At 36.7% G+C, this 25013-nt stretch overlaps 1 protein-coding gene across 1 annotated transcript in view; it reads left to right on the top strand.

Moving 5' to 3' along the window:
• LOC120531203 (insulin-like growth factor-binding protein 5) overlaps window positions 1–24984 on the top strand; it is a 45291-nt gene extending 20307 nt beyond the window's left edge. Inside the window, exons 2-4 of the mRNA XM_039756401.1 lie at window positions 15975–16186; window positions 17472–17591; window positions 18588–24984. Coding sequence (XP_039612335.1) covers window positions 15975–16186; window positions 17472–17591; window positions 18588–18719 — 464 coding nt within the window. The 3' untranslated portion in view covers window positions 18720–24984. The remainder of the gene's footprint in view (window positions 1–15974; window positions 16187–17471; window positions 17592–18587) is intronic.
• The last annotated feature ends 29 nt before the right edge of the window (window positions 24985–25013 follow it).

The following is a 25013-nucleotide window of genomic DNA, read 5'->3' as shown; positions in this document are numbered from 1 at the left end:
ACACTTCTGCTAAATGATTCATTGGATGAAAGTCCTCAGCGTCAAGGAGAGGATATGCAGCATTGTTCATAATGACACTCAGTTTTGTTTTAATTTTCTCATTGCCATCTCCAGTGTGTCCTATAACTGAGCTTTCCCTTTTAATTAGCTTGTTGAATTGGTGGGCCTATCTTGAGGTAATGTTACCAGCCCAGCACATCACAGCATAGAAAAATTGCACTGGCCATCACAGTGTTGTAGAGAATGTGTAGGATGTCACTACCCACATTAAAGGAACTAAAGTCTCCTAAGGAAAAAGAGCCTGCTCTTGCCCTTTCTTATATAGTTCCTCTGTTTAACGAGACCAGTACAACCTGTCATTAATGTGGACCCCCAAGTACTTGTAGGAGTGGACCATCTCTACATCCACTCTCTGAATAGTGACTGGACATAGAGGTGCAGCAAAATTCAATAACAAGTTCCTTGGTTTTGCTGTTGTCAGGTTGCAGACAGTTCTTTCTGCACCAAGAAACAAATTTTCCATCTGGCTATACTCTGTTTCATCCCCTTTATCAATAAATACATCCCATCATTTGAAAATTTCTGCAAGTGGCGATGACCTGGTGTTATATTTATAGTCTGACATGTACAGAATGAAGAGACAGACAGACAGACAGGACTGTTCCTTGTAGTGCTCCAGTGTTGCTCACATTCCTATCAGAAACGCAATCCTTGAGTCTCACAAACCGTGGTCTGCCTGACAGATAGTTTGTTACCTATAACACAGGAACAGATAGTTTAGATGTCGATTCAGAAAATTGACTATAGCAGCAGTGATAATTGGATGATCTGAAAATGTGTTGGTGACAAGGGATAAACAAGTTTTATAATATGATGAAGACCATGGAGCGGCTGCTGCTTAACCACCTGAGGCCACAGGTCCGCCACACCCTCAAACCTCTGCAGTTCGCATACCAGGAGAAGGTGGGAGCGGAGGATGCCATCATTTATATGCTACAACGATCCCTCTCCCACCTGGACAGAGGCAGTGGAGCTGTAAGAATTATGTTTTTGGACTTCTCTAGCGCCTTCAACACCATCCAACCTCTGCTACTTAGGAAGAAGCTGACTGAGATGGGAGTATATTCACACCTGGTGGCATGGATCATGTACTATCTTACAGACAGACTTCAGTATGTGTGTCTTGGGAACTGCAGGTCTGACATTGTGGTCAGCAACACAGGTGCGCCGTAGGGGACTGTACTTTCTCTGGTCCTGTTCAGCCTATATACATCAGACTTCCAATATGATTCGGAGTCCTGCCACTTGCAAAAGTTCACTGACGACACTGCTATCGTGGGCTGCATCAGGAGTGGGCAGGAGGAAGAGTATAGGAAGCTAATCAAATACTTTGTTAAATGGTGCGACTCAAACCACTTTCACGTGAACACCAGCAAGACCAAGGAACTGGTGGTGGATTTCAGGAGGCCCAGGCCCCTCATGGACCCCGTGATCATCAGGGGAGACTGTGTGCAGAGGGTACAGACCTATAAATACCTGGTTGGGCAGCTGGATGACAAATTAGACTGGTCTGCCAATACTGATGTTCTGTGTAAGAAAGGTCAGAGCTGACTATACTTCTTATAAGGTTGGCGTCCTTCAACATCTGCAATAAGATGCTGCAGATGTTCTACCAGACAGTTGTGGTGAATGCCCTCTTCTACGTGGTGGTGTGCTGGGGAGGCAGTATAAAGAAGAGGGACGCCTCACGCCTGGACAAACTGGTGAGGAAGGCAGGCTCTATTGTAGGAATAAAGCTGGACAGTTTAACATCTGTGGCAGAGCGACGGGCACTAAGCAAACTCCTGTCAATCATGAAGAATCCACTGCATCTACTGAACAGTGTCATCTCCAGGCAGAGGAGCAGCTTCAGCGACAGACTGCTGTCACTGTCTTGCTCCACTGACAGATTGAGGAGATCGTTCCTCCCCCACACTATGCGACTTTCAATTCCACCCGGGGGAGTAAATGCTAACATTATTCAAAGTTATTGTCTGCTTTTACATGCATTGTTATCATTCTTTAATTTAATATTGTTTTTTTGTATCAGTATACTGCTGTTGGATTATATGAATTTCCCCTTGGGATTAATAAAGTATCTATCTATCTATCTATCTATCTATCTATCTATCTATCTATCTATCTATCTATCTATCTAATTGATGATTTTGCTCCTTTTAGTAAAATTTTACGTTAATTTAAAATAAGTAAGAACAAACAACAGCAAATTCAGAGCTTTCTGAGTAGTCGTGGGGAAGTACAATGGGTTGGTTCAGAGATATTTTGAATTAAGCAATACTAAATTTTCCACTTGACAGATGGATAACCAAATGTATTTTAATATTTAACCAGTTTCATTCGTAACTGGTGGGACTTTTTCTAAATACACCTTTCCTTACTGAGCCTTCACAAAAGCTTTTCAGTGCAGCTACACTTCTGGAGCACCAGCATGAATGTACTGTAGTTCTTTGAATATATTATGTCACAGTGTCTGCTGTTATATAGAGTAGTGTAAAAGACAAAGACCTTTTAGCAAATTTTTGTTGCAGGGCTTTAAAAAGCTTAATTTTAGCCAGCATGGAATTTAGTATGATTTTTAAATGAATTTTCAAGATAGCAGTTAGGCTGACTATTGTCTACTTTTCAATGCTCTCAAAAGTACCCAGCTATTCATCTGGTTATAAATTAAAGGCATTAGTCTACTGTAGGTAAGTTTTTATTGTTTTAGTCTTTTGTTCAATGGTTGTGTTGCTACCAGAAATACTCTGTGTGTTTGTAAATATAAACCACATTACGTGAAAATCATTAATGGTGACACTATAACATACATGGCTGTAACAAATACATTAAGTAATGATATATTTGTGGCTTTTTTCTGCACGTTTTGCAGGATTTCTGATAGAAACTAAGACCAATGTAGTTACAAAACAGTGCTTCCCCAAGTCCTGTATTTGAATCTAAGCCCAACCCCAATCTTTGTAGAGTTTGCACATTAGTTCTGTGTCTGTACACATTTTCTTCCTACATTCCAAAACGTGAATGTTATATTATTTGGAAACCTTAAATTGGCCCAATGGGAGTTAGTGCTAGGGTGAGTGTGTGATTGTGTCCATTAATGGGCAGGTATCCATGCCCCAGGCTGTTGAAATGTACTCTACCTCCAGCTTTTCATCAATTGAGTTAAGTAAATTTGGTAAGTGATGCATGAAATCTATATATTGCTAATTATCTTATATACTGTACTATATATTTATAGTACCATAGAAATAATGTTTCACATGTCAAATAGTTTTGTAGAAACCTCTACAACCTTACAGCTATGTACTATAACTCAGCTTTAGTGTTTGAAAGAAAATGTCTATGAAGATGATTTACAACTTTTTCAACAGAATATGCTAAAATAGTGAACCGTGGACCATGTAAAATGTCTGGATGGCCTACTGTAGTGTCTCCACAGGTCATCTGAAAATAGCTCTACAAAAAAATAGCTTTTGATTTTGAAAAAACATAATAGTGTACATCAGGAAAACATTTCAAGTCATAACTATAAATGTTATGTATACCATAAACATGTATATTGTATTTGATAAAAATTTGTATTTGTTAATTGGTTCAAAGCAGAAAAGTTATGACTGATTTATGTATTAAATAGGTTTCTTGTTTTTAAGTATATACTTAATTAACTAAATATGGTGTAAGGATTTGCTGTATTCGCTACTATCTAATTATATTTTTAAAACCAAAAACAAAAAAACAGGAATGTTTACTTTACTGCATATTTAAAGCTGCTGTACTACATATTATGTTTTGGAAAAAAATAAATGCTGAGCTTATGGAATTATCTTGTGACTTCAGATGGTATATCATGGCATAGATGTTATCATAAGCAGTAAATTACTAAAATATTTCCTCATGTTAAATGCCTATTCTGCATTTTTTCGATTTTATTATGCTTGACTTGAAATCATGTTTTGAGTATGTACTTGAATCGTTTAATATCAGAAAACATTTTTAGACAAAGCACTGGAATGAAGAGATGCCACGAGATTGCATTGGTTCACTCCTGAAGTTATTGCTGTTCATCTGGGAACAGTTGGCTTTTAATAGTCCTAAGGAGCAATTGAAGATAAAATTTCGATATGTGAATAATTCATAAAGATGTGTTTCAGTGTAATGATATGGTTAACTGCGTAGACTTAGTATTGTATTTTTTTAAAATATATACTTCTCATGAAGTGTAGTCTAGTTTGCTTTATGAAACTCTTTTGAGTTTTTGTATGCTATCAGAGTAGTTTATGAAAAAAAAATTAATAGATTTTTGAATATTTCAGGAGTTGTCAGAATAGTAGCTAAACCATTAGTGCAAATGTTCTGTAAGAAAGGGCAATGTTTAGTGGCTGATATGGGAAGTATCAGTCCCAATCCATCAAATATTTTTATCTAGTGGGTATTGTGAGGAACCAGACCTTATTCTGGCATTTGTGGATATAAAGTATGAAATTGCCCTGAATGGTGTGCCAATATATAACAAGAAACACACATGCAATAATACACACTCGCTAAAAGAAATTGTAAAGTTAGAAATTAACCTGACAGTATGTCTTGGGTTATACTGTATATGATAGATCGAGCAGAAGGATCATTTCCAGCATTTTACTTGACTTTGAATAATATAGAAAGGAGTTTCAAAACATCTTAATGATGTCTTTATTTAATAAAGTCGACAAAAAAGGTACATAAATTGGAGAATGGAAGCAAACATTTAAAATTTTAATTCATGTTTAATGTCGTGCTAGCATTAGATGGACTGATTAACCCACTCACTCACCTTTTGATAGCAATACAACGCTTTGTTCCGCCTTCCTTGGCCTTTTTCCTCCTCATAAAATGTGTTTACCACATATGTCCCTCCTTTTCTATAGGAATATTAAGTGTGGCTTGGATGGTCTTCAAAATATGTCCTATGGTCATTTCCAGACCAAAGCAGATGCTATAGGGAACACTAGGTTACATCTGTATGTAGCTGATCCTTAATTCCCCAGAAGGTCTCTGAGTCCTTGGTTCCCTTGAAATGTCCAAGTCACCAGATAGATACGCCTTGTTTCCATTGTGTCACAGCACACTCATTTTTGTTTTGGACTTTGGCAATAAACAGGGCCACTCAGCGCCTCAGCTTTTCTTTGGTTCTCCTCTCCTTAATGTGAATTTCATGATAGATAGATAGATAGATAGATAGATAGATAGATAGATAGATAGATAGATAGATAGATAGATAGATAGATAGATAGATAGATAGATAGATAGGACATTTTACAGAAGCTCAGTACTCCTATAATGGTCAACCTGTCCCATTCATCCCACATTGATAACATCTGTAACACACTATTGACTGGATGGGATAGTACTGGCCTCAGCCTTAATCGTGGAATGTGGTGCCAAATAATAGTTGAAGATCTTCGGATTTCATTATAGTCTTTCATAATTTACACTTGTCTTTGTAATGGAGTATCAGGCAATTTAGGCGTATTTTATGCCATCTGCCTGGTTATGGTCTAAGGAAATCTCCTCCTGGGGTGCACTTCTCTCTTTTTCAATCTCTTTGGTTCTCATTATCAGTATGGTTCTCTCTGTACTTGTGGGTTTTGCAGAGTTAGGGTCTTGTTTGATACCATCTTAACAGAGCCCTTGGCTCAGGCCATGACTAGCCAGCTAAATGATACATCATAGAGAATATCAAAACAAAGACACACAATGGTTAGACTTTCTAACAATATAAGATTATTAGAAGAATGTAGTAAATATATTTCTTTTTCATTAGGAATTGTGTTACCTTGCACTGTTTCTACATTTATTTTCACTTATTTTCCTAACCACCGTGTTACACTGGAAGACTGCAGAGAACTGTTACATCTACTTTGTAAAAAACACAGCAGCACGAGAAAATGGACATTGTTACAGAAAACTGCTTAACTGGATAGTGCATAGTGTGTTAGAGATAGACTAAATGTGAAGTATGTCTTTGGCTTCATATTTTATTCACTGCTGGCATAATTTGAATTTTACTAGTGAGTAAAAGTTTATAAGACAGTATGCATTTTCCATTGCAACATGCTTGATACAGCAAAATAATATGTTGAAACCATTACTGATAAAATTGTGCATACACAAGTGTGAGTATGTTTTTGAAGTTCCTAACCAAGGCTTCCTAATGTGAAGTTGTGATATTCTATGATGTGTACACCCAACTGGCCTTTTTTTACTATGGCAACTAAATGCAAAAGTACGTCATCTGCTGTGCTTCGTGGTCAAACATTTTACTGCAGGACTGAAAATGTGAGAATTACAAATGTACTGCTTAGGTCAATTACACTAATTACAACAGAATTTCTTCGACAAACTTACATACACTACTACAAACAGTGTCGGGAAATGATCTGAAATCTGTGTCAGCTTCTCTTGTTTTATAATATTAAAGTCTTATACAACATACCATTACATCACTTTGACAAGGCTGTAGAGGTGCCTTGTTTTCTTTTATCTGTGTTAAATCTGTAGTAACTGCTGTTCTGTATTATTTGTTACATAGTTTAAGTTAAGGTAAACTATGTTTTGGGGCTACAGATATCTTCCACCTCTTGTGTACCAGAATACATTATATAAAAAAATTTTTTTTCCTCCTTTACTACATTGCACATATTCCAGATGCTATGTGCTAATAAAAGGTGCATATGATAAACAGTCAGTCAGTCAGTCATTATTCAACCCACTATATCCTAACACAGGGTCACAGGGGTCTGCTGGATCTAATTACAGCCAGCACAGAGCACAGGGCACAAGGCAGGAACAAATCCCAGGTACGGCACCAGCCCACACACCAAGCACACACTAGGGACAATTTAGGATCGGCAATGCACCTAACCTGCATGTCTTTGGACAGTGGGAGGAAACCGGAGCACATGGAGGAAAACCCACGCGGACAGCATGCAAACTCCACGCAGGGAGGACCCGGGAAGCGAACTCAGATCTCCTTATTGCGAGGCAGCAGCGCTACCACTACGCCTTCCGTGCCGCCCTATGATAAACAAATTATGAAATTTAAATAATAGATTAAGTATGTGAGAAAAATTTGCTGTATCACGTTCTTCTTTTGTTACATTCATCCATCCATTTTCTGAGCCATTTTGGAGTATTGAAGGGTCATGGAGAACCAGAGCCTAATCCCATATGCTGGCAGTACTGGACACAAGGAAAGAACCATCTGTGGGCTGTTGTCAGCTTGTCTTATGGTGGACTAATACATGCATACACTCATTCACCCTTATTGGACCAATTCAATGTAATCTCATGTGAATGTTTTGGGATGTTTGGAAAAACAATTTAAAAAATGTATTCCAACATGAAAGTGCAAACTTCAAGTTTCAAATCTAGGTCTCTGGAGTTTTGAGGCAGCATAACTAATCTTTGCTTCTTTGTGCCAACTTGCACTCATCTCTGAGCTAACAATGTTATCTCTAACATCCCTGCTTGTAAGAAGAGCAGTGATACTTGTGAAATCATCTGATTTGATGTGTTGCTTCAGATAAGGAGTATTACATAAGGAATGAATTTTTTGTAGGAAGATGCTGACCTGTTACTTTTTGTGCGACAATGTGAAGAAGAAAAAATTTCAGATATTTTTAAATGAGCCAAGTAACATTTGATGTGTAGTTCTTTTTAATAGATTTATAACTTGGCATTTTGCAAGTTACTTATGTCTGATTGTTAAAGAGGGATCCATATACTAGGTATAATATTTTGAAAGCTGTGTACTTTTGGTCTTAAAATTCTGAATTGCATTTTATTAGTCTACAGTCTATAACTAATTTATTTGTAATGTATTTTACCCTTAAGGACTCTGTAGAAAAGCTGATACTAATTTAATCAGGGCCTTATGTTTGTCAGGAACGCATCAAGATTGGCATTTCTTTTTTCCATTACGTTTCTTTTTAGTCAGTTCTCTTTAAATTTTAAGCAGGAGTTGGCAATGTGGCTATTCATTCCTAGAAGACAGGGTATGATTGGCAAGCCATGCACTTTAAAACCTGACAGGTCTGCTCAGTCATCAGTGGGATTCTATAAAGGAGCAGAATTACTGGGTGACTGGCACTGAATAACAGAGGTGGTGCTAAACTCTTGGCAGTCTCCCATTGTGTGCAGCACAACACAGAGAATTTGGCTGGCAGTGTCTGGGTGCCATCCAACCGGGTCTCAGTTTTCTCATCGTTGAATACATTTTTCTCATTCATTCTTAGAACGATCTCAAAAAATGAAGACAATGTTTCTTTACATTTGTTTCCTTGATAGCCTTTGAAAAAGACAACTGCTGATGTGGTCCACTTTCTCACAGAGTTGTTCCTCTAAGTTGCAGCATATTCTTCATTAATTGTAAAAACTACATAATTATTATTAAACTGAATGTGTTCAATTTAAGTGGTGCTCATGTTAAAATATTGCAACTTAAGTTGCAGTCTGGAATTGCAGCAGCATACAATATTGAATTGTTCCCTGAAATGTTCAAGCATTCAATATACATTTTAATATGAAATGCTTTGAGAACTGCAATTCAGTAAGCATAGTAATGCCTTTTGACAAGCTGGATATCCATCAAACAATGGTTTGATTCCACCAAACATCAGTACTGTGCACTATGTACTGCTGAATACCCAATATCGTTCTGCATGGTTAGGTGGTCCAATTCAACTAAACATTCAAAATACATTTTTCCAAAATCCATTTCCATTGATCACTAGAGGTAAGCTTTCTAAATTAAAATAATTTTTTTCAGATTTTTCCTAATTAGCCTTATCTTGACTTTCCTTATTCTTGCCTGACATTACATTGTCATTTATTTACATTATCATCACCAGGTCCCTTAAATATGGTTAACCCATACAGAAGTACAATATATGAACATCTGAAGTAGTGCTAGGCGGTATGACCAAAACTCTATATCATGGTATTTTTCTACACTTTCCTGGTTTCACGGTATTCGATGGTATTTTTTCCCATGCATGAGTGGATGTTTACCACATTTTCCACTGCAATTACTGCAGTAGACTGGCTAAGAATAACCTATTCCACTGTCATGAACATTGTACAAAAAAAAATTTTGATGTGCACACAGGTTTGGATGGCCCCATACAGTAGTAGTTTTCAAGGGGGTGATAACTAATAAAGACAAGCAATCACTTTGCATGACAGTTGCAGTCAAAATATAGAACCTTTTTATTGAACAAATTTTGCAAATAACAAACTATAACTTTGACAACATATTTTCAACCATCCAAAGAGGCATTTAGACTTAGTAAAATATCCAGAGGTGCTTGTCAAAAGTTGTATTGCACTGAACATGTCTTAAAAAAGGAATAAATAGTAAATATTTTTTGTAAACCAACTACATTTTCTGTTAATGTTAACAATCTCTGTCCCCTGACACGTTAAAGTGACTTTTTAAACAATTTTACCATCATTAAACTGCATAATATTTAAACTAATAAATAATAACAATAAAATAAATAATAGTGCAACTTCCAGTAATAATACTATTACTTCAAGACTTCAAGCCCAGGTGCATTACACAGTATTCACCAAATAAAAATGAAATAAAATAAAGCAGGTGCAACTTGGTGATGACATCTTTTCCAACTGAACCATCATTTGGGCAAATTGCATTAATATGGACCTTGCTTCAAGCTAAGCTATATACATAAATAATAAAAGTGCAGCTTGCATTTATAATGCTATTTGTGGTATAGCCCTACGGAACTGTATTAGGGCCACGGTGAAGAAAAAAAATATGGACACAGGGAAGAAAAAAACAAACTATATGTTCAGAATATAGTTGACATGTCGACTTTATTCTCGACATTTCCACATTAATTTTGACGCTTATGTTGAGATTAAAGTCGACATTTCCACTTTATTCTCGCTGTTTATATTGAGATTAAAGTCGACATTTCCACTTTATTGTCATAGTTTATTTTATATTTAAAGTAGAATGTCAAAAACTAAACTTCATCCTAAAATCAATGTTTAATTTACTAGATTTTCTCAAACGCTGTCATAAGTTAATGTAGCACATTAAATGCTTTGTGTTGTGTTCCCCGACCCATTTGTTAATCACTACGCTTCTTAAACTGATTTCCTCCGCACTAAGAGGAAGCGCCGGCAGCGATCACCGCACAAAATCCATTCAGTTCATGATATTCCTGCTCTCTGAAAATTTAGAATGCTAAGATATATACTTGATATCATTTTCATGATGAAATGCATGAAAGCATGTATTAAACATGTACAGTAGTGTGGTGGTAGTGCTGCTTCCTCACAATAAGGGGTCCCCAGGTGTAGGTTCAGTGTAGAGAACTTTATGGCAGGTGTGACAAGGCTCCAAAAAACTGGATTTATGAATGGATATTGCACAGGTTTAACTTAAATATTGTGTAAATGTTGGGTTTGTGATCTGGTGGTCCGAGACACAAACACAGAATTCAATGGATGTTCTTCTGAGCAGGCTTTCTTTATTGCTTGCATGCTGTCTGTCTAACGTAGCAAACCCTCAGCTCCTATTCTTCCTTTTTCTTTCTCCATCTAACCAATCACCACACGATAAATGTCTTTGTGAAATTAAAAGTAGTTATAAACTTAGCCCACGGAGTGTTAAAAACTAAAAAAATCTTAATTATACATGTTTAATTATGCCATCCATTCTGGGTTGCGCCCATCCCAGCAAGCATTGTGTGTGAGGCAGGAGGAAATCCTGAACGCCAGCACATCGCAGGGTGAATACGAGCAACACATACACTAGCATGGTCAATGCAGCATAACAAAACCCCACATACTACATGATTTTGAAAGGAAACTGAAGCACGACGAGTAAACCCACCAGAAAAACATGCAAATTCAAGGCAGGGTACAACCAAGACCCCCTTGCTGCGAGGCAGCAGTGCAACCTCCATGCCACCGTGCCCCCACATGATTAATACATGCTTTAATGCATTTCATCATGAAAATTACATCAAGTATTTATCTTAGCATTCTAAATGTTCATGGAGCAGGAATATCATGAAGTGAATGTATTCTGTGTGGCAATCGCTGCCAGCACCTCCTCAATACAAGAGGAAATCAGTTTAAGAAGCACTTAAAACAAAGCATTTAATGTGCTATATAACTTATGACGGGGTTTGAGAAAATCTAGTAAATTAGATATTCATTTTACGATGAAGTTTAGTAACGGTGTTCTACTTTAATGACAAATTACGAGAATAAAGTCAATATGTCGACTTTAATCTTGACATAAACAGCGAGAATAAAGTAGAAATGCCGACTTTATTCTCAACATAAGCATCGAGATTAAAGTGGAAATGTCGAGAATAAAGTCAACATGTTGTCACACTATTACACAGTACCCAGGTACATTACACTGTATTGAAAACAAATAAAACAAGTACAGCTTGGCTTGCAGTATTATCCAGTAGTATAGAAACAGTATTTACACATTTGAACATAATGGTCCACATTCGACCTTTTAAAATCAAAGTATCTCCAGGCAACGGATGTGACTCTTTTTTTTCAGCAAAAGTTCTTCTATGTCATCATGTTCAACTTTATCGTCAGCTACAGCTTCATTTTCAGAATGTTCTCTGTCCATTTTCACCGCGCAATACCTACACTACTGCATGTACTCCATTGCATGCCTATTTAGTGGTGTAGCAGTGAAAAAGAGCCCCCGCTCAACACTTCCACTAACGCATGTACACCGTTGTATGTGATTAGTGGTGTAGCAGTGAAAAAGGTCCCCCCTTGAATAGTTTCCCGCTGCGCCACGTTCCGAACATCATTTAGGTAATTTAAAGTGATGTTGCGGTATAAGAAAAATCCATATCATAACAAAAATTAAAAACGGTTTTCGGTATGAACCGTTATACCACCCAGCACTAGTCTGAAGGCATAGATCTTATTTTTATTTTTTTACAACTTATGTTATAATACATTAAGTCTTGACGTATCTAACATGGTGACTGAAGCAGGTTTCATCTGGCAATAAACTTACAGGTCTAAAAGAAGTTTAATATTACCTCTATTATTTAGCATCGTGTGAACTTACAAGTAAACTGCTAAACAAATTCAGAATATTTTTTTTTTGAGAAACAGATGGATTGTTTACAGTCAGTCTTGCACTTAACATTATTTTTATTTGAAAACAAATACATAAAATAACGTAGAACTTAGCAAATATTTATTTTGTTTCACTGTCTTTAGGTATCTATCTATCTGTCTATCTATTGTGAGATGTAATGTGGCCAACTCCACATACTGTCAAAGTCTAAAACAATGAATGAATGAGTGCATGGTGATGCAAGAGAAATAGAGCATAAAAGATGCCTTCTTAGCCTGTGCAGCATCTCAAAACTTGTGGCTCTCTTGAATGGGTCTGTGGTAGGGAGCTCTGTCATGTAGAACTGTGTTTCTCAAACTGAGATGCCATCTTGTGGGTGTCCTGACCAGAAGAGGCATGGTGTAGCTGAACGTTGTATGGTTTAGGTCTTCTCACTGGGTGGCTTCTTTGAGCTGCGGAGGAGAAAAGAGTAATTCTACATTGTTAGCATCGTTTCCCCCTCTTGCCCTGGCAGGGTATTGCATACCATGTCTCAACCAGGAAGAGTTTCTCAGGCACCCATAAGGAATGCATTACAGTGTAACATACCCTTTTTCCCATATTGAATATTGTTATGAGGAAACCATTGTATCAGCCTTGGGAAAAATAGTAGCAATGAACTTCTACTGTATATATGAGGGATTGGTTCATGAAAAAGTTTAATTAATACATTTTTTGGTGCTGTCCTGGGCCATTAAACTGATAAATCAATCTTAAATGTCCCACCAAGATGATAGGAAATGCCTTTCCAAGCACACTAGCAGCCTCATGGTTAGTGGAATGAGAACAATCTCAACATGTTAAGACAGTCACAGAGCGCAAGGGTCCCCTAAAAAGTGACAGTGGTGCACTGAGTGCATTCAATATACACTAACAGCCTAGAAGAAGTTTTTTTTTTTCAATTGTATCACTTTTTCCATATACCCCTGATGTGTACAGAATCTTTGACTACGATATAAATTACTTACATATATATTAGGATGTTTGCTATATTATATTAGGGTCAAATATAACATTTAATTATAGATGTTTATATTGTAAGATATGCTGTAATAAAGAAATGCCAAATCAGATTGTTATAGCCTAAATTATCAGTATTAAGCTGTTTGGCTTGGGTTAAAAAAAATAGAGTTCAGATTTGAGGCACAAATCGATCTGCTATTATGGAAAGCAACTGCCATATCGATGAATTCATTGGCTGAAACACACATTTATTGGATGATGCACACATTTCATTCAAAGGCATTTAATTTATAATCTATATCATATGCAGTTTATTGATATGGAGAAAAACATAGTCTTTTATTACTTTCGAGATGTTTGGAAGCTCTTTGCATTAGTGCAGAGGTTTCTAAATCTTAATGTGGTCTCCATGGCACTGAGTGAAACTTAAGGCTCAAGTAGCTGCTGAAGCCATTTCTTGTAACAATGTCAAGTGAACAATTTATGAATCAGGTGCCAAGATGGAACATCTAAATCTAGCTGGGTGACAGACCTGCTCAATCTTTCCTGTTTCATCAATATAGCTGTAAATGACCTTCTAGGGTCGTGTACTGCTTTTCACTTAACTAGGTCACAATGTATGAGTCTTACTGCACTTAAAGAGTGCTGCTGGAGCTACTGCCTTGTTCAGGGTATGGATATATTATAAGGTGAATTCCTCTGAGTTATATTTAGTCAAGGAGCTTTTATTTGGCACATGTTGACCCAATAGCTGCTTTTAATGAAAATGGTAAAAAAAAGAAACACATACAGTATGTTGCTTTGTAGAAGTATTTCACAGGGGTGATTTGGAAAGCAAGTTTAAATTGGGCGCCCCTAAAAGAAACGACACAAGTTGGAACATGTAACCCTGTGTCCCAGGGTGTTGTACTGGTATTATATTATGAAGGCGTTCTAAAGATATCTATAATTAAGATGTAAATGCGGCTCATCACTTGTGGTGCATTGGAGTTACAGTTTTAGAATAATAACAGACTGTTTACTTGCTGTGCGTGTTTTGGTTAATTACACTACTGTGAGAATAACTTGTTGAGCTCTGTTCTTTACGAAAATGTGCCATATATTACTTTTAGCAATACCTTTGTAAATAATTTGAACCAAAATACATATTACTTGCAAGTCTACAGCAACTGTATGGCATAGATATCTCAATTATTAAAGTGCTGAACACTGCAAAAAAGAGTTGCCTTTTACAGTAATTAGCAATTCAGATGGAGAGATACTGAGGATGTTTTTTAAATCCCTCTTCACTCACATTATGCTACCTGACCTTGAAGCATAAATCTGCAGCAACATACACACACACAGGCACACTCACAAACTCTCATCTCATCTGACTGTGAAAGAGGATGCAATTAACACCCTTTCTGGAACTGATGATGCAATTCAGATTGGTTGCCCTGGTTAAATTATACATATATGTAGTTTATCAAGGATTAAAATAACTTGCAGCCTGGGAATTAACTTGATCCTTTCAAAGTTTGTTTAAAGAGGAGAGGGAAGTTCTGCTCCAGTATCTCAGGGGTGGGTGATGGGATCAGTGCGGTTGCTGGGGTGGTGATAAGTTAATTCTTTTTTTAAGCCATTTTAATTAAAATACACACATGCCCTCTAGTGGCAAAACTTTTTCATGACACCAAGCCACAGTATTCATTTTGTGAAGCACCGTTGCAGGTATTAAAGTCATTTCAGTTGGTAAATAATAGATCCAAATCCAGGACGCGAAAGGTCTTTATTTACCAACTAAAATGACTGAAATTCATTATATTTTAGACTTGTAGGAGCCTTGATTCTGCTTCAAGTCACAGAATGCACACAACCCCCAATTCTATGTATCATTTAAACTTCTCCTTTGCCAGAACATGAAAGCACCTGGAAAAAAGCTGAAGTGCACAAATATGTTTTACGTTTTACATATTGTATATTGATTCTGTCTCAGTTCCACTTTCAGTAGTTAACACATATAAGTTGTAATTGTGAACACTACCGGCAAGTTAGACATGTTGCAAGAATTTATTTCTTTTTCTAACACAAAGTAATCAGTTCATTTAGCTTAATTTGATACTCTTAATAAAGAATCTTTTCTTGTCATCAATTTGCAGTTAGCAGTATGTGGCTGGGTGCAGCAATGACATCACCACAAACTGGAAAAATTTAAGGTGCCATCTGGGTTTTCCTGTCAATTTTCCAAAAACAAAACAAAGTAAATCAAAAACTCTGTGCAGGGAATCAAAATCAAAACTAGACAGGAAAGATAGCCAGTAGTCAGGTCACTATGGTTAGCAGAAGGTTGTTCTTGCCAGAAATGCTGCCTGCTTCCAGGATGCTCAGATATTTCTGGACGCTGATCTGGGAGGGACGAAGTCAGTCGCCCTCACTGGGCAGTTTCATGACACTGTTGGGAGAGAAGGAAATGACACTAAGCAACAGTGCCCCCTCTTATCCTGGTGGGTTGCAACATACCTCAACAGAGCCTATATGGAGATCCTCCAATATGCAGGCATGATTCGCGATTGAAAAAATGTCATCACAAATATCTTGTCACTTCTTTTAGAGCACACTTCTTTACGTTAGACACACTTTAAAGTTGCAGACTTAAGCATGTGTAGTAGACTTCTCTCAGGATTAAGTCAGTGTAATTAAAGAGAAGCTTTGCCTTTTTTGTCCTACTTTTTTTGCTCCAAATTAGAAACATTATCTATATGTTCAAGTAACATGCAACTTATTTTCCTATTTTCAGAACGTGAATCACGAGAACATGAAGAGGCTCCAACTGTTGAGATCACTGAAGATCCACTCCCAGCCAAAGTACTTCCTCGGGCAAAAGACCGCTTTTTGGATAGGAAGGCAGAGGCTTTGCGAAAAGACAAAAGGAGGAAACTAGAAAAATCCAGGGCAGTGGGTCCAGTGAATTACCCTCATTATTCTAATGATAAAAATGAGGCAGAATATGTAAGTATACAACATGTACCATAAATTTAAAGAAATAAACAGCTATGTATTGTGAGGAACAGCCCAGACACAGACAGGCAGACACCGATGGTTAAACACCCAATACACATTTATTCATTATTTCACAATGAAAACACAGCACACAACCCAAAACAGCCCCAAAGTCCTGGCCGTCTTCCTCAATGCCTTTCTCCTCTGGTCTGCCTCCACTCTCCTCCCGAGCTCTGTCCTTCTTCCACCCGGACGAGCTCCAGGTGCCTCCCAATTAGCTTCCGCCGGCCCTTCCTGGTGTGGTGGAAGTACCGGCTGTGCACATGGAAGCACTCCGGGTGTCCCTGGTCTTCTTCCCCCCAGCACTTCCAGGTGTGGTTGAAGTACTGAGGGCCAGGGCTCCACAGGCATTGGGGCGCCCCCTGGTGGTGACCACGGGCCCCTGTAGGGTTGAGTTTCTAAGCTCTGTTCCCGTGGTCCCCAAAGCCACCAGGGCGGTCAGCCCCTCATGGTCTGGAGGAGGCGTAAGCCCTCCTCCGGTCCTCCTGGGCGTCCCGGCTGTGTAGCACCCCCAGCTGCTTGCCACAGTATATTAATTTACAGTTGCTGTTACTGTACTGGGGTGCATATTTCTCCAAAGTTCTATACAGTATTCCTTCTTCTCTAGTTCTGCTTTAATGTCAGCCTCTGCCTTATTTCAGTTAATTTTCAAACTGATTCTTGCCAGCTACAATATATTCTATCTCGGTGGCACTTTTAGGAATAGATCTTATTTATGAATAAATAGTCTTCCATTTAGTACAGTCTTCTAGCATTTCCTGGACACAGGTACCACCTTCTTCCTTCTCTGTTTATAGTTCCCAGACATCCAGGACTCCCCAATATATTGCAGAATTGGTAGTGTTAAATGATTGCTTATTTCCATAAGCACACCCAGCCATTTTGTTGTGTAGGACTGCAGTGTGGTCTTTCTCTGAAATACTGTAAGTTCGGGTAAGGGGAAGAGGCATAATATGTCATTGTATGCACATGCATTATGATAGTGTGGCATTCCTATAGAGAACTTATGCTTTAAAAGATAAGATGGCACCAACTGCAGTTCTTATACAATCAAAATGCCTAACAAAATCAATTAACTTTCTTTTGTGTTTTAAAAGCTTGTGGCATAATGAAATGTCATGGAACCGAGAGGGCCATTTACTGTACTATTTTATAATCAATGCGACATTGAGGCCAGATTAATACACTACGCGTACCTACAAATAAAGTTTGTTTAACCTTTCTGTCTCCAAAGGGTCCATGCCGCAGGCAGATGGAAAGCATTCTTCAGGATATGAAAGTCACATCTCGAATTGTACCACAGACACTCTATTTACCAAACTGTGACCGAAAGGGCTTTTACAAGAGGAAACAGGTGAGCAGGTCGATACTGTTCTTTGGTTGGAAGTGATCTGGTATTGAGTACATGCTGATGGATTTTTAGGTGCAATTAAATAGCAAGTGCTCCTTCATACCCTGTGTGTGTATATTCCATCCCTAAAGATGAGCCTTTTAAGTTGATTGGCAATTACAAATTGGTCCCATATGAGTTGGAGAGCAGATGTGTATGTGAATCTGTACTGCGATGGACCATGGCCTGTCCAGGGCTTTCAGTCTGCCTTATGCACAACGTCTAGTGTATTTTTTTATATGGAAGTTACACACCTGTCAAGTGCTGTCTGTGCATCTGCTTTTAATTTTGCATTTGATGATTAAGTGTAAATAATGCTGTTGTGAGAATGAAATATAATTGATAAATAATATTAGTTTGGAAAAATTAGCTGCTTGCTTCATTAGAGAAAATTACAATAAACAAAACACTTGCTTGAAAATATAAGCCTAACTTTTGAAAAAATGTTAATAACATTCCTTAAATGAATTTATGTTTTTATAAAATCCATAAATAATTAAGCATCTATGCAACAGATATAAAAAAGGAATTTTGGTTACAGTGTAGATGCTGAATTGGCAGTCGTGTGTGTGTGTTCAGCCTCTGATGGACTGATGCCTTTTTCCTGTCTTGTGCCTGATGCTTGTTGGGATTGGTTCCAGCTTCCCCATGACCTTGTTCAGGATAATTGGGTTTGGACATTGAATGGAAGGATGGATGGATGGGCCTGATGTATTGAAGCTGACACCAGTACCTGTAGTGAAGACTCCATATGTGCTAAAGTGTGACTTAACCAATAAAATCAAGTACAGTTACGTACCTCCTTACACTAGCAGGCCATTTTTTTAATCTACCATAAGTGAATCCTTGAAAATATGTATTAACAACCAAATTAAATTTCAGTATTATCTACAGTATCTATCTATCTATGGCCTTCTCTGTTTAACATTACTTTCTCTCTCTGTCTTCTCCCTTATGCAGTGCAAACCATCTCGTGGACGAAAGAGAGGAATATGTTGGTGCGTGGATAAGTATGGGTTGAAGCTTCCTGGTACAGATTATAATGGTGGGGACATCCAGTGCCAGGATCTGGAGAATCCAAACAATGAGTGAGAAGCAGAGTAGAAGGGGATTCCTCCCATCGCCACACTCTCAGCACACCAGATCCAGGGCTTTCCTCCTTCCCTACCGTTTCTTCATCGGTCATATTGGGATAGGAATTGTGCATTGAAAGCATAAAAGAAAAAAAAGACTTTTGAACCTTTGATTGTGCACTCAATTCTAAATAGCTGGACCCAGCAAAGACTTATCTTCTCTTCTTCTCTTTACATGTGTAGTTTGTGTCTAGTTTCTGGGTCAAAGCAGATAAGATGAAAGATTATTCCTTGTGTTTGTATGTGTTTTATGTTTGTGTATGTTTCTATCTATCTCTCTCTCTCTCTCTCTTATATATATATATATATATAATATTTATATTAGTGTGTCTCTATGTGTATGTGCACACACATATTCACATCACACACATGCACGTATATAAATGTATATATATATATAAATATATATATTATGTATATACATAAAATTCTTATTGTTTTAGCAGAACCAGATATTTGGAGAAGAAAACATTTAATACTTTGTAAGTTTTATTAAATCAAAAAGAGGCAACTGACAAGTCAGTATGAATCCTCCAAGTTTCAATGTGTGGCTGTAAGTAGAGCGAAGCCAGATGTGTAATACTATTGGCTGAAGCTTTAGCTTTATTAAATTAATAAAGTGATCTTCAGAAACAGTTCTCATTATCACATATGCTTAGAATGCCAAGCATTTCCCCATGGATGTATAGGTTTTGTTTATTCATAGAGTATTTGCAAAATGTATCACTTTCTTAATGTGATTTAAAAACAAAAATTGCGTATATTTTTTTATTATTTCTAATGATGTTTAGTAAAGAAGTAACCCTTCAAGTTTTTTAAGGCTATATCAGATGCAATAAGAGGCTTAAATTATAAGTCAGGCAGCTAACTATCATTATTCTCCATGTGGTTCTGAATCAACAAGACTGCCCTGGTAGTCTATTTGCCTGGTCAAGATGATTTGACTTATAGTAGTAAAAATAACAATGGTTTTGCTTTTAAAGCATGTGTTTTTACTTTTTTTTATTATTATGGATATTATTTTTCATGAAATTGGTTAGAATGCAGACAACTGAACCACACTCTACTGTGTATGCCTGTTCATTCTCTTTCAACGGTTTGTCATTTGCTTGCTCATTGTGCCTTGCTCAGTTGTTGCTGTGTTTGTGTCTCCTACCAAGTGAGAAATTATTGTCTATAACTTTTTTGAGCCATTTCTTTTTAAGTTGTCCTCAGTTTATTATATGCAATGTTTTTATCAGGCAAGAACTGAAGGGAAGAATGTTACTGTGTTAACACGAATGTAAACTTAGCAAAAAATTATTTATATATATATATATATATATATATATATATATATATATATATATATATATATATATATACACACAATATTTCTGGCAGTGACAGAAATTTGCCCTAAGGTAGAGATGAATTTGTAATGAAGTCAGTGACACAAATAGAAGAAGAAAGAGCAGGTGTGTTTTTCTTCTCCTAGGATGTGCCTGTCAAGTTCTCTTAAAAGACAATTTCTTTAATTTGCCACATTTGATTTTTTTTTTTCTGTGAACCTAACCGAATGTAGATTTTTGGTAGTGAAGCTACTTTAAACAACAATAGATAGGGAGAATGGTGTGCCTTCTACACAAGCAAATTTTGAAAACTACAAACATAGACACTAATTTAAAATGCTTATCCTCAGCCTCCACTTTTAAATGAATTTACGTTACAGATGAACACGCTAGAACCACAGGATCGTAGATCAAGTGCTTTGTTAAAAACAATTTCATTATTGTGCTGAGTTTTAACTTCTGTCACAATAACTAAGTGAGCAATTGAAGGGCTTCAAAATGAGTCTTGTTAATTCCATCACAGATGGGTGGATCTGTACGTTTATTGTCTACACAGATGGTAAACAGAGCATTTGTTTGGTAGTAATAATAGAGTACTTGGTACACAATATGCAACCACAGGTTAATTGTTGAAAATAACCATAAGTTACTGCAGCTACTTCAAGAGAAAGTGCTGTATTTATGCTTGTATAGTTTCTGGCTCTGATGTCTATGTAAAACTAAAAAAAAATCTAGTGTTTGTTGTTTTTAGCTGTAATGACAATATGCAGTCACATTCTGGAATGCATGGTCTTGTTAGTACACAGAGCTCTAGTATGGTTCTTAATCTGTCATGTTAGAATTAGCTGGTGCTGCCCACATTTTTAGACAGCTTAATGGTTGTGCATTTACCCACAAAGCCAGTGTTTTCTCAGTGTTTTATTTACCAGTTGTTACATTCAGAATGGTAATTTATGTTGACAGATATTTTTGCAGGTTTCCATTTGACCACTTGGTGCATTTGTCACATGTTCATGTTACTTCACTGATCACAGTCTTTGGCTTGACACTCTGTGCATAGACGCGGTACACTGCTCCACAACAGGAACTGTGTGACTTAAAGAATATTACTATAGTAAAGTCTAATCCAATCTTGCTGCTGTCTCCTGTAACTGGATAAGCTGAGCAAACTGTCATTCTGGTGAAAGGGTGTTTTTTTCTAATTACAAGCCGTTAAAACAGAACCTTTTTTGGGAACTTCTTGACATAACTCTGTGTATTAGTTGCTATTCTTGGACAGATGTGTCCTTGCAGTGGGTTTTAGATGACGTTGTAAGGCATTAGATAAACAAACTGTCTTAACTCTCACAGTAATAAAAAGACAATTTTTCTGCAATATGTTGATTAAATGGCTGTAGGAAAGGGGTCATCAGGCAGTCATTTCCCAATGTTATAGTAATAGGTGGCATTTGAGTGTAGGAGATGTATATTTGTGCAGTAAACTTGTTTGCAGCTTAAATAAAATGGTTTGAGGAATTAAAAACAAGATCAAGTGAGTGATGAAGATAACAACCTAGTTGGAAAATGAAACCAATACTGCCATTTATATCATAACCTTTGAAATAGAAATGCCCTATACATTCCAGATCAACCAAGTAACAACCATTAAAACTCCATGAAAGGAAATAAAGTCTTAATAGCAAATATAGAGATAGATTTACTGATGAAAAATTAAAAATAAGAGCATTCTTTTTTAATGTCTAACTTAAATATGACAGTAAAAGGAGTCATTATAAGTCACAATTGAGTTTTGAACAGTACATTTAGGAATAACAGTCCACACATTTATTCTAGAAACAGGTCAGGTCACTTAACGCATACAAAAGTCATACTCAATACAGAGGAAGTAATGTATGTGTATGAGAAAGTCTAAAAACTTTTTATGATGCCAAATTTCTTTTTAAACATTACTAATAGTTATCCATTGCCGAGGGGTCGAGGAACATCTTCCCAAACCTCCCGACCAATAGTCAGTTCTTAATTTATAAGCATCAGGTACTATCTAATCTAAAAACCTTGTACCCATGTGCAGCTTTAACTCATTGTTGTATCAGTGCTTTTTGTTCTTCATTGTGCACAATGTGCACTTTGTGACACTACAAAAAGGCAGCTTGGTATAAGACACCATTTACTGTATCGTTATAGATTCTGTTGGTCTTCCACAAACCACTGTGCTCAGACACTGCATATTTCATCTCTTAACTGTCCATTTACAATTTTTAAAAGACATATTTTTCACTTCACTCAAAAGGAAATATAACTGTTCCTTTATCTTTCTGTTATGCATGACATGTACTTTTCAATAACATTATTCTCACTTAATATTTTTCTCATTAGTTTAAAAAGATTTACAAAGATCAAAATGTGGCAGCTTTCAACAGTGTACATTTTGACATAATCAAAAATTGATTCCTACATTTATGCAACTTTGTTATTCTTGTTATCATACATACTACTGCTTGTCCTGTAATCTTGTGGTTTGCTTTGCACTGTAAGCATATCCGCTTGGTGAAGCACCTTTTGATTACATGAGGTAAAAAATGATTTGGTCTTGATTTTAATTTTAAAATACCCAAATGTGTCACATTTTTCATTTCACTTACTGACATGGTAAGCAGTAAAAAATATAAAATGTTACAACCAAATTTATAGACCATAGTTTTTCAATGATGTGGTGCATTAAGTAAACTTACTTTGAAACTTAATCCAAATGTTCAACAATTGTACCCTTTTACATCCTTCAAAGTCTCTCACTTATAGTGAAATAATTTTAAAAATTATTTTAGCTAAACAGGCCCAAAATATAAAACAATACCACCATTATCTATTTCACTGTCCTTTTCTTGCACTCCCAGTGAAATACACAGTCATTTAAAATGTGAGATGTGTTAATCTATTCCACTTCTGAACCTGTTTCTTCTTGGTGAAAGTCATTATGTCCCAACTGCACCAGAATCACGCTGGATTCTGCTCCATCCCAGCACACTCGTGCCAGGCATATTGCAATCCACCAATTAGTCTGCATACAGTGACAGGCAACTGGATATGTAGCATGTGAAAAAATTCAGGTTGAGAGACAACGTGATAGCCTACTGAACTAAAAGAATTAATAAAATGTATTGTAGGCATCATTCAAAGCGAGCAATACTCCATTGAACTGTTTGCAGTATGTATAGTGTAATATTCAATGGAAATATTCTGCAGGATTTGAACAGCATGAAAAATTGTCTATCATGGTAGTGCACATTAATGAAAACTGTCAAGACTCAAACCCAGTCGTGAGAAGAACAGCAACACTGAGGTGTCTTAAGAATCTTGGAGATAAAAACATGCTTTCCAAAAAATATACTAAGTTGTTACATGACTAGATTGTCTAGTGGGGGCCAGATTTCACAAGGAAGTGAACACCATTTTAATAGATCACAGAATTATTTTAGTTATGTTCACTCTTCAAGTTCATAGAAACCAAATGCAGACATGACTTGTGTTACAGTTTGCATGGTCTTTCTGTAAAGTATCCCTCATGTAGGTTAGAACATTAGAACAATCTAGACGAGGTCATTCAGCCTAACAAAAGATGCCACTTAATTCTTCTAAAATAACAGCAAGTCGAGTTTTGAAAGTCCCTAAAGTCCTACTATCCACTGCACTACTTGGTAGTTATGTTGGGTTCTCTGTATAAAGAGTGTGGCTGTTCTCCTGCTTGCACTGCAATGGACTGCATTCCCATTTATGGTGGGTTCTGTTCACTGTCAGGATTGACTCCAGCTTCCTGCTATCAAATACATATGTGGAAAAAATATTTTATAAGCATTACCAAACATGAATTTAGTATTTGAGACATTTAGGAAAAGCTCAGCACATTGAAAATGTATCTTTCCTTGGCATTAGCAAATGAGAAGGTAACAAGCTGTTTCTTTTTATCAGTGGAATAAATTAAAGCCAGTAAAATAAATAATTAAACAGCATTGGTTTTCTTCTTTAAGATTGCATTCCCACCATAATTTAAATTGTACTCGTAATGCACAGATTTGTTGTTGAAGCAATTAGGCCCAGAAAATTATTGAAAATCAATAGTAAAGCGTTTTCAAAAAATTGGACATTTAAATAAAATGCTATCCACTATCTTGCTGGACTTTGGCCATTTTATTCTTCGAGCAGGGTAACATCGTTTTGCAAAAATATATTGCACCCTTTTTTATTGTGAAGCTTAGTGAGGACCCTTGACCTACTCCGAAAGGGAAATACAGCCCATTGCATTGTAATACTTTGATTGCAACCTGTCCACCAGGGATGGAGTTTAAGTTTCCAGTTCAAACCCAACAAGTATTGCCTTTTTTTTTTTTTAAACAAAACAATTTCCTAAATTTCAGATCCGTCCATTTCCTATATCCTTTTAAGTCTGGGTTCCCGCTATATATAATAAATAAACTGAAGATATGCAAAGCATATTTTTTTAATAAGAAAAGTAACGATTCATTTGGAAATAAAATGAAAATAGTCATTAACTTCAAGTAAGAATTTGAAGAACTGTAAGTCAATGCAGTGTGCTCACTTAATTGATTGCATTTTTGTACGTTTTGCTAGCTTCTTAGTGTTTTCTTCCTTTTGTTCATGTATAATGGATCCTTTTTATATAGTCTTTCTGTTGTTACTGCTGGGTCTGACTGCTTTCTGCATGACGATGGGGGATTTTGCCACAACTTATCCAACAACTGCTTGACAGCTATAAGAAAACGTTCAATCAGAGGATTATTTGCTTAAGTCAAGGGATCATCTGATATTTGGAATAACATGCATAAGATAATTTTAAATCAGTACCTGAAAAGATTTGAAGCAGATACAGTACATGTGTTCCTTTTTTCAAATGTAATTTCAGAAAT

This window comes from Polypterus senegalus, chromosome 6, assembly GCF_016835505.1.
Source record: "Polypterus senegalus isolate Bchr_013 chromosome 6, ASM1683550v1, whole genome shotgun sequence".
Lineage (NCBI taxonomy): Eukaryota > Metazoa > Chordata > Cladistia > Polypteriformes > Polypteridae > Polypterus > Polypterus senegalus.
This window is presented reverse-complemented; position numbering and strand designations above follow the sequence as displayed.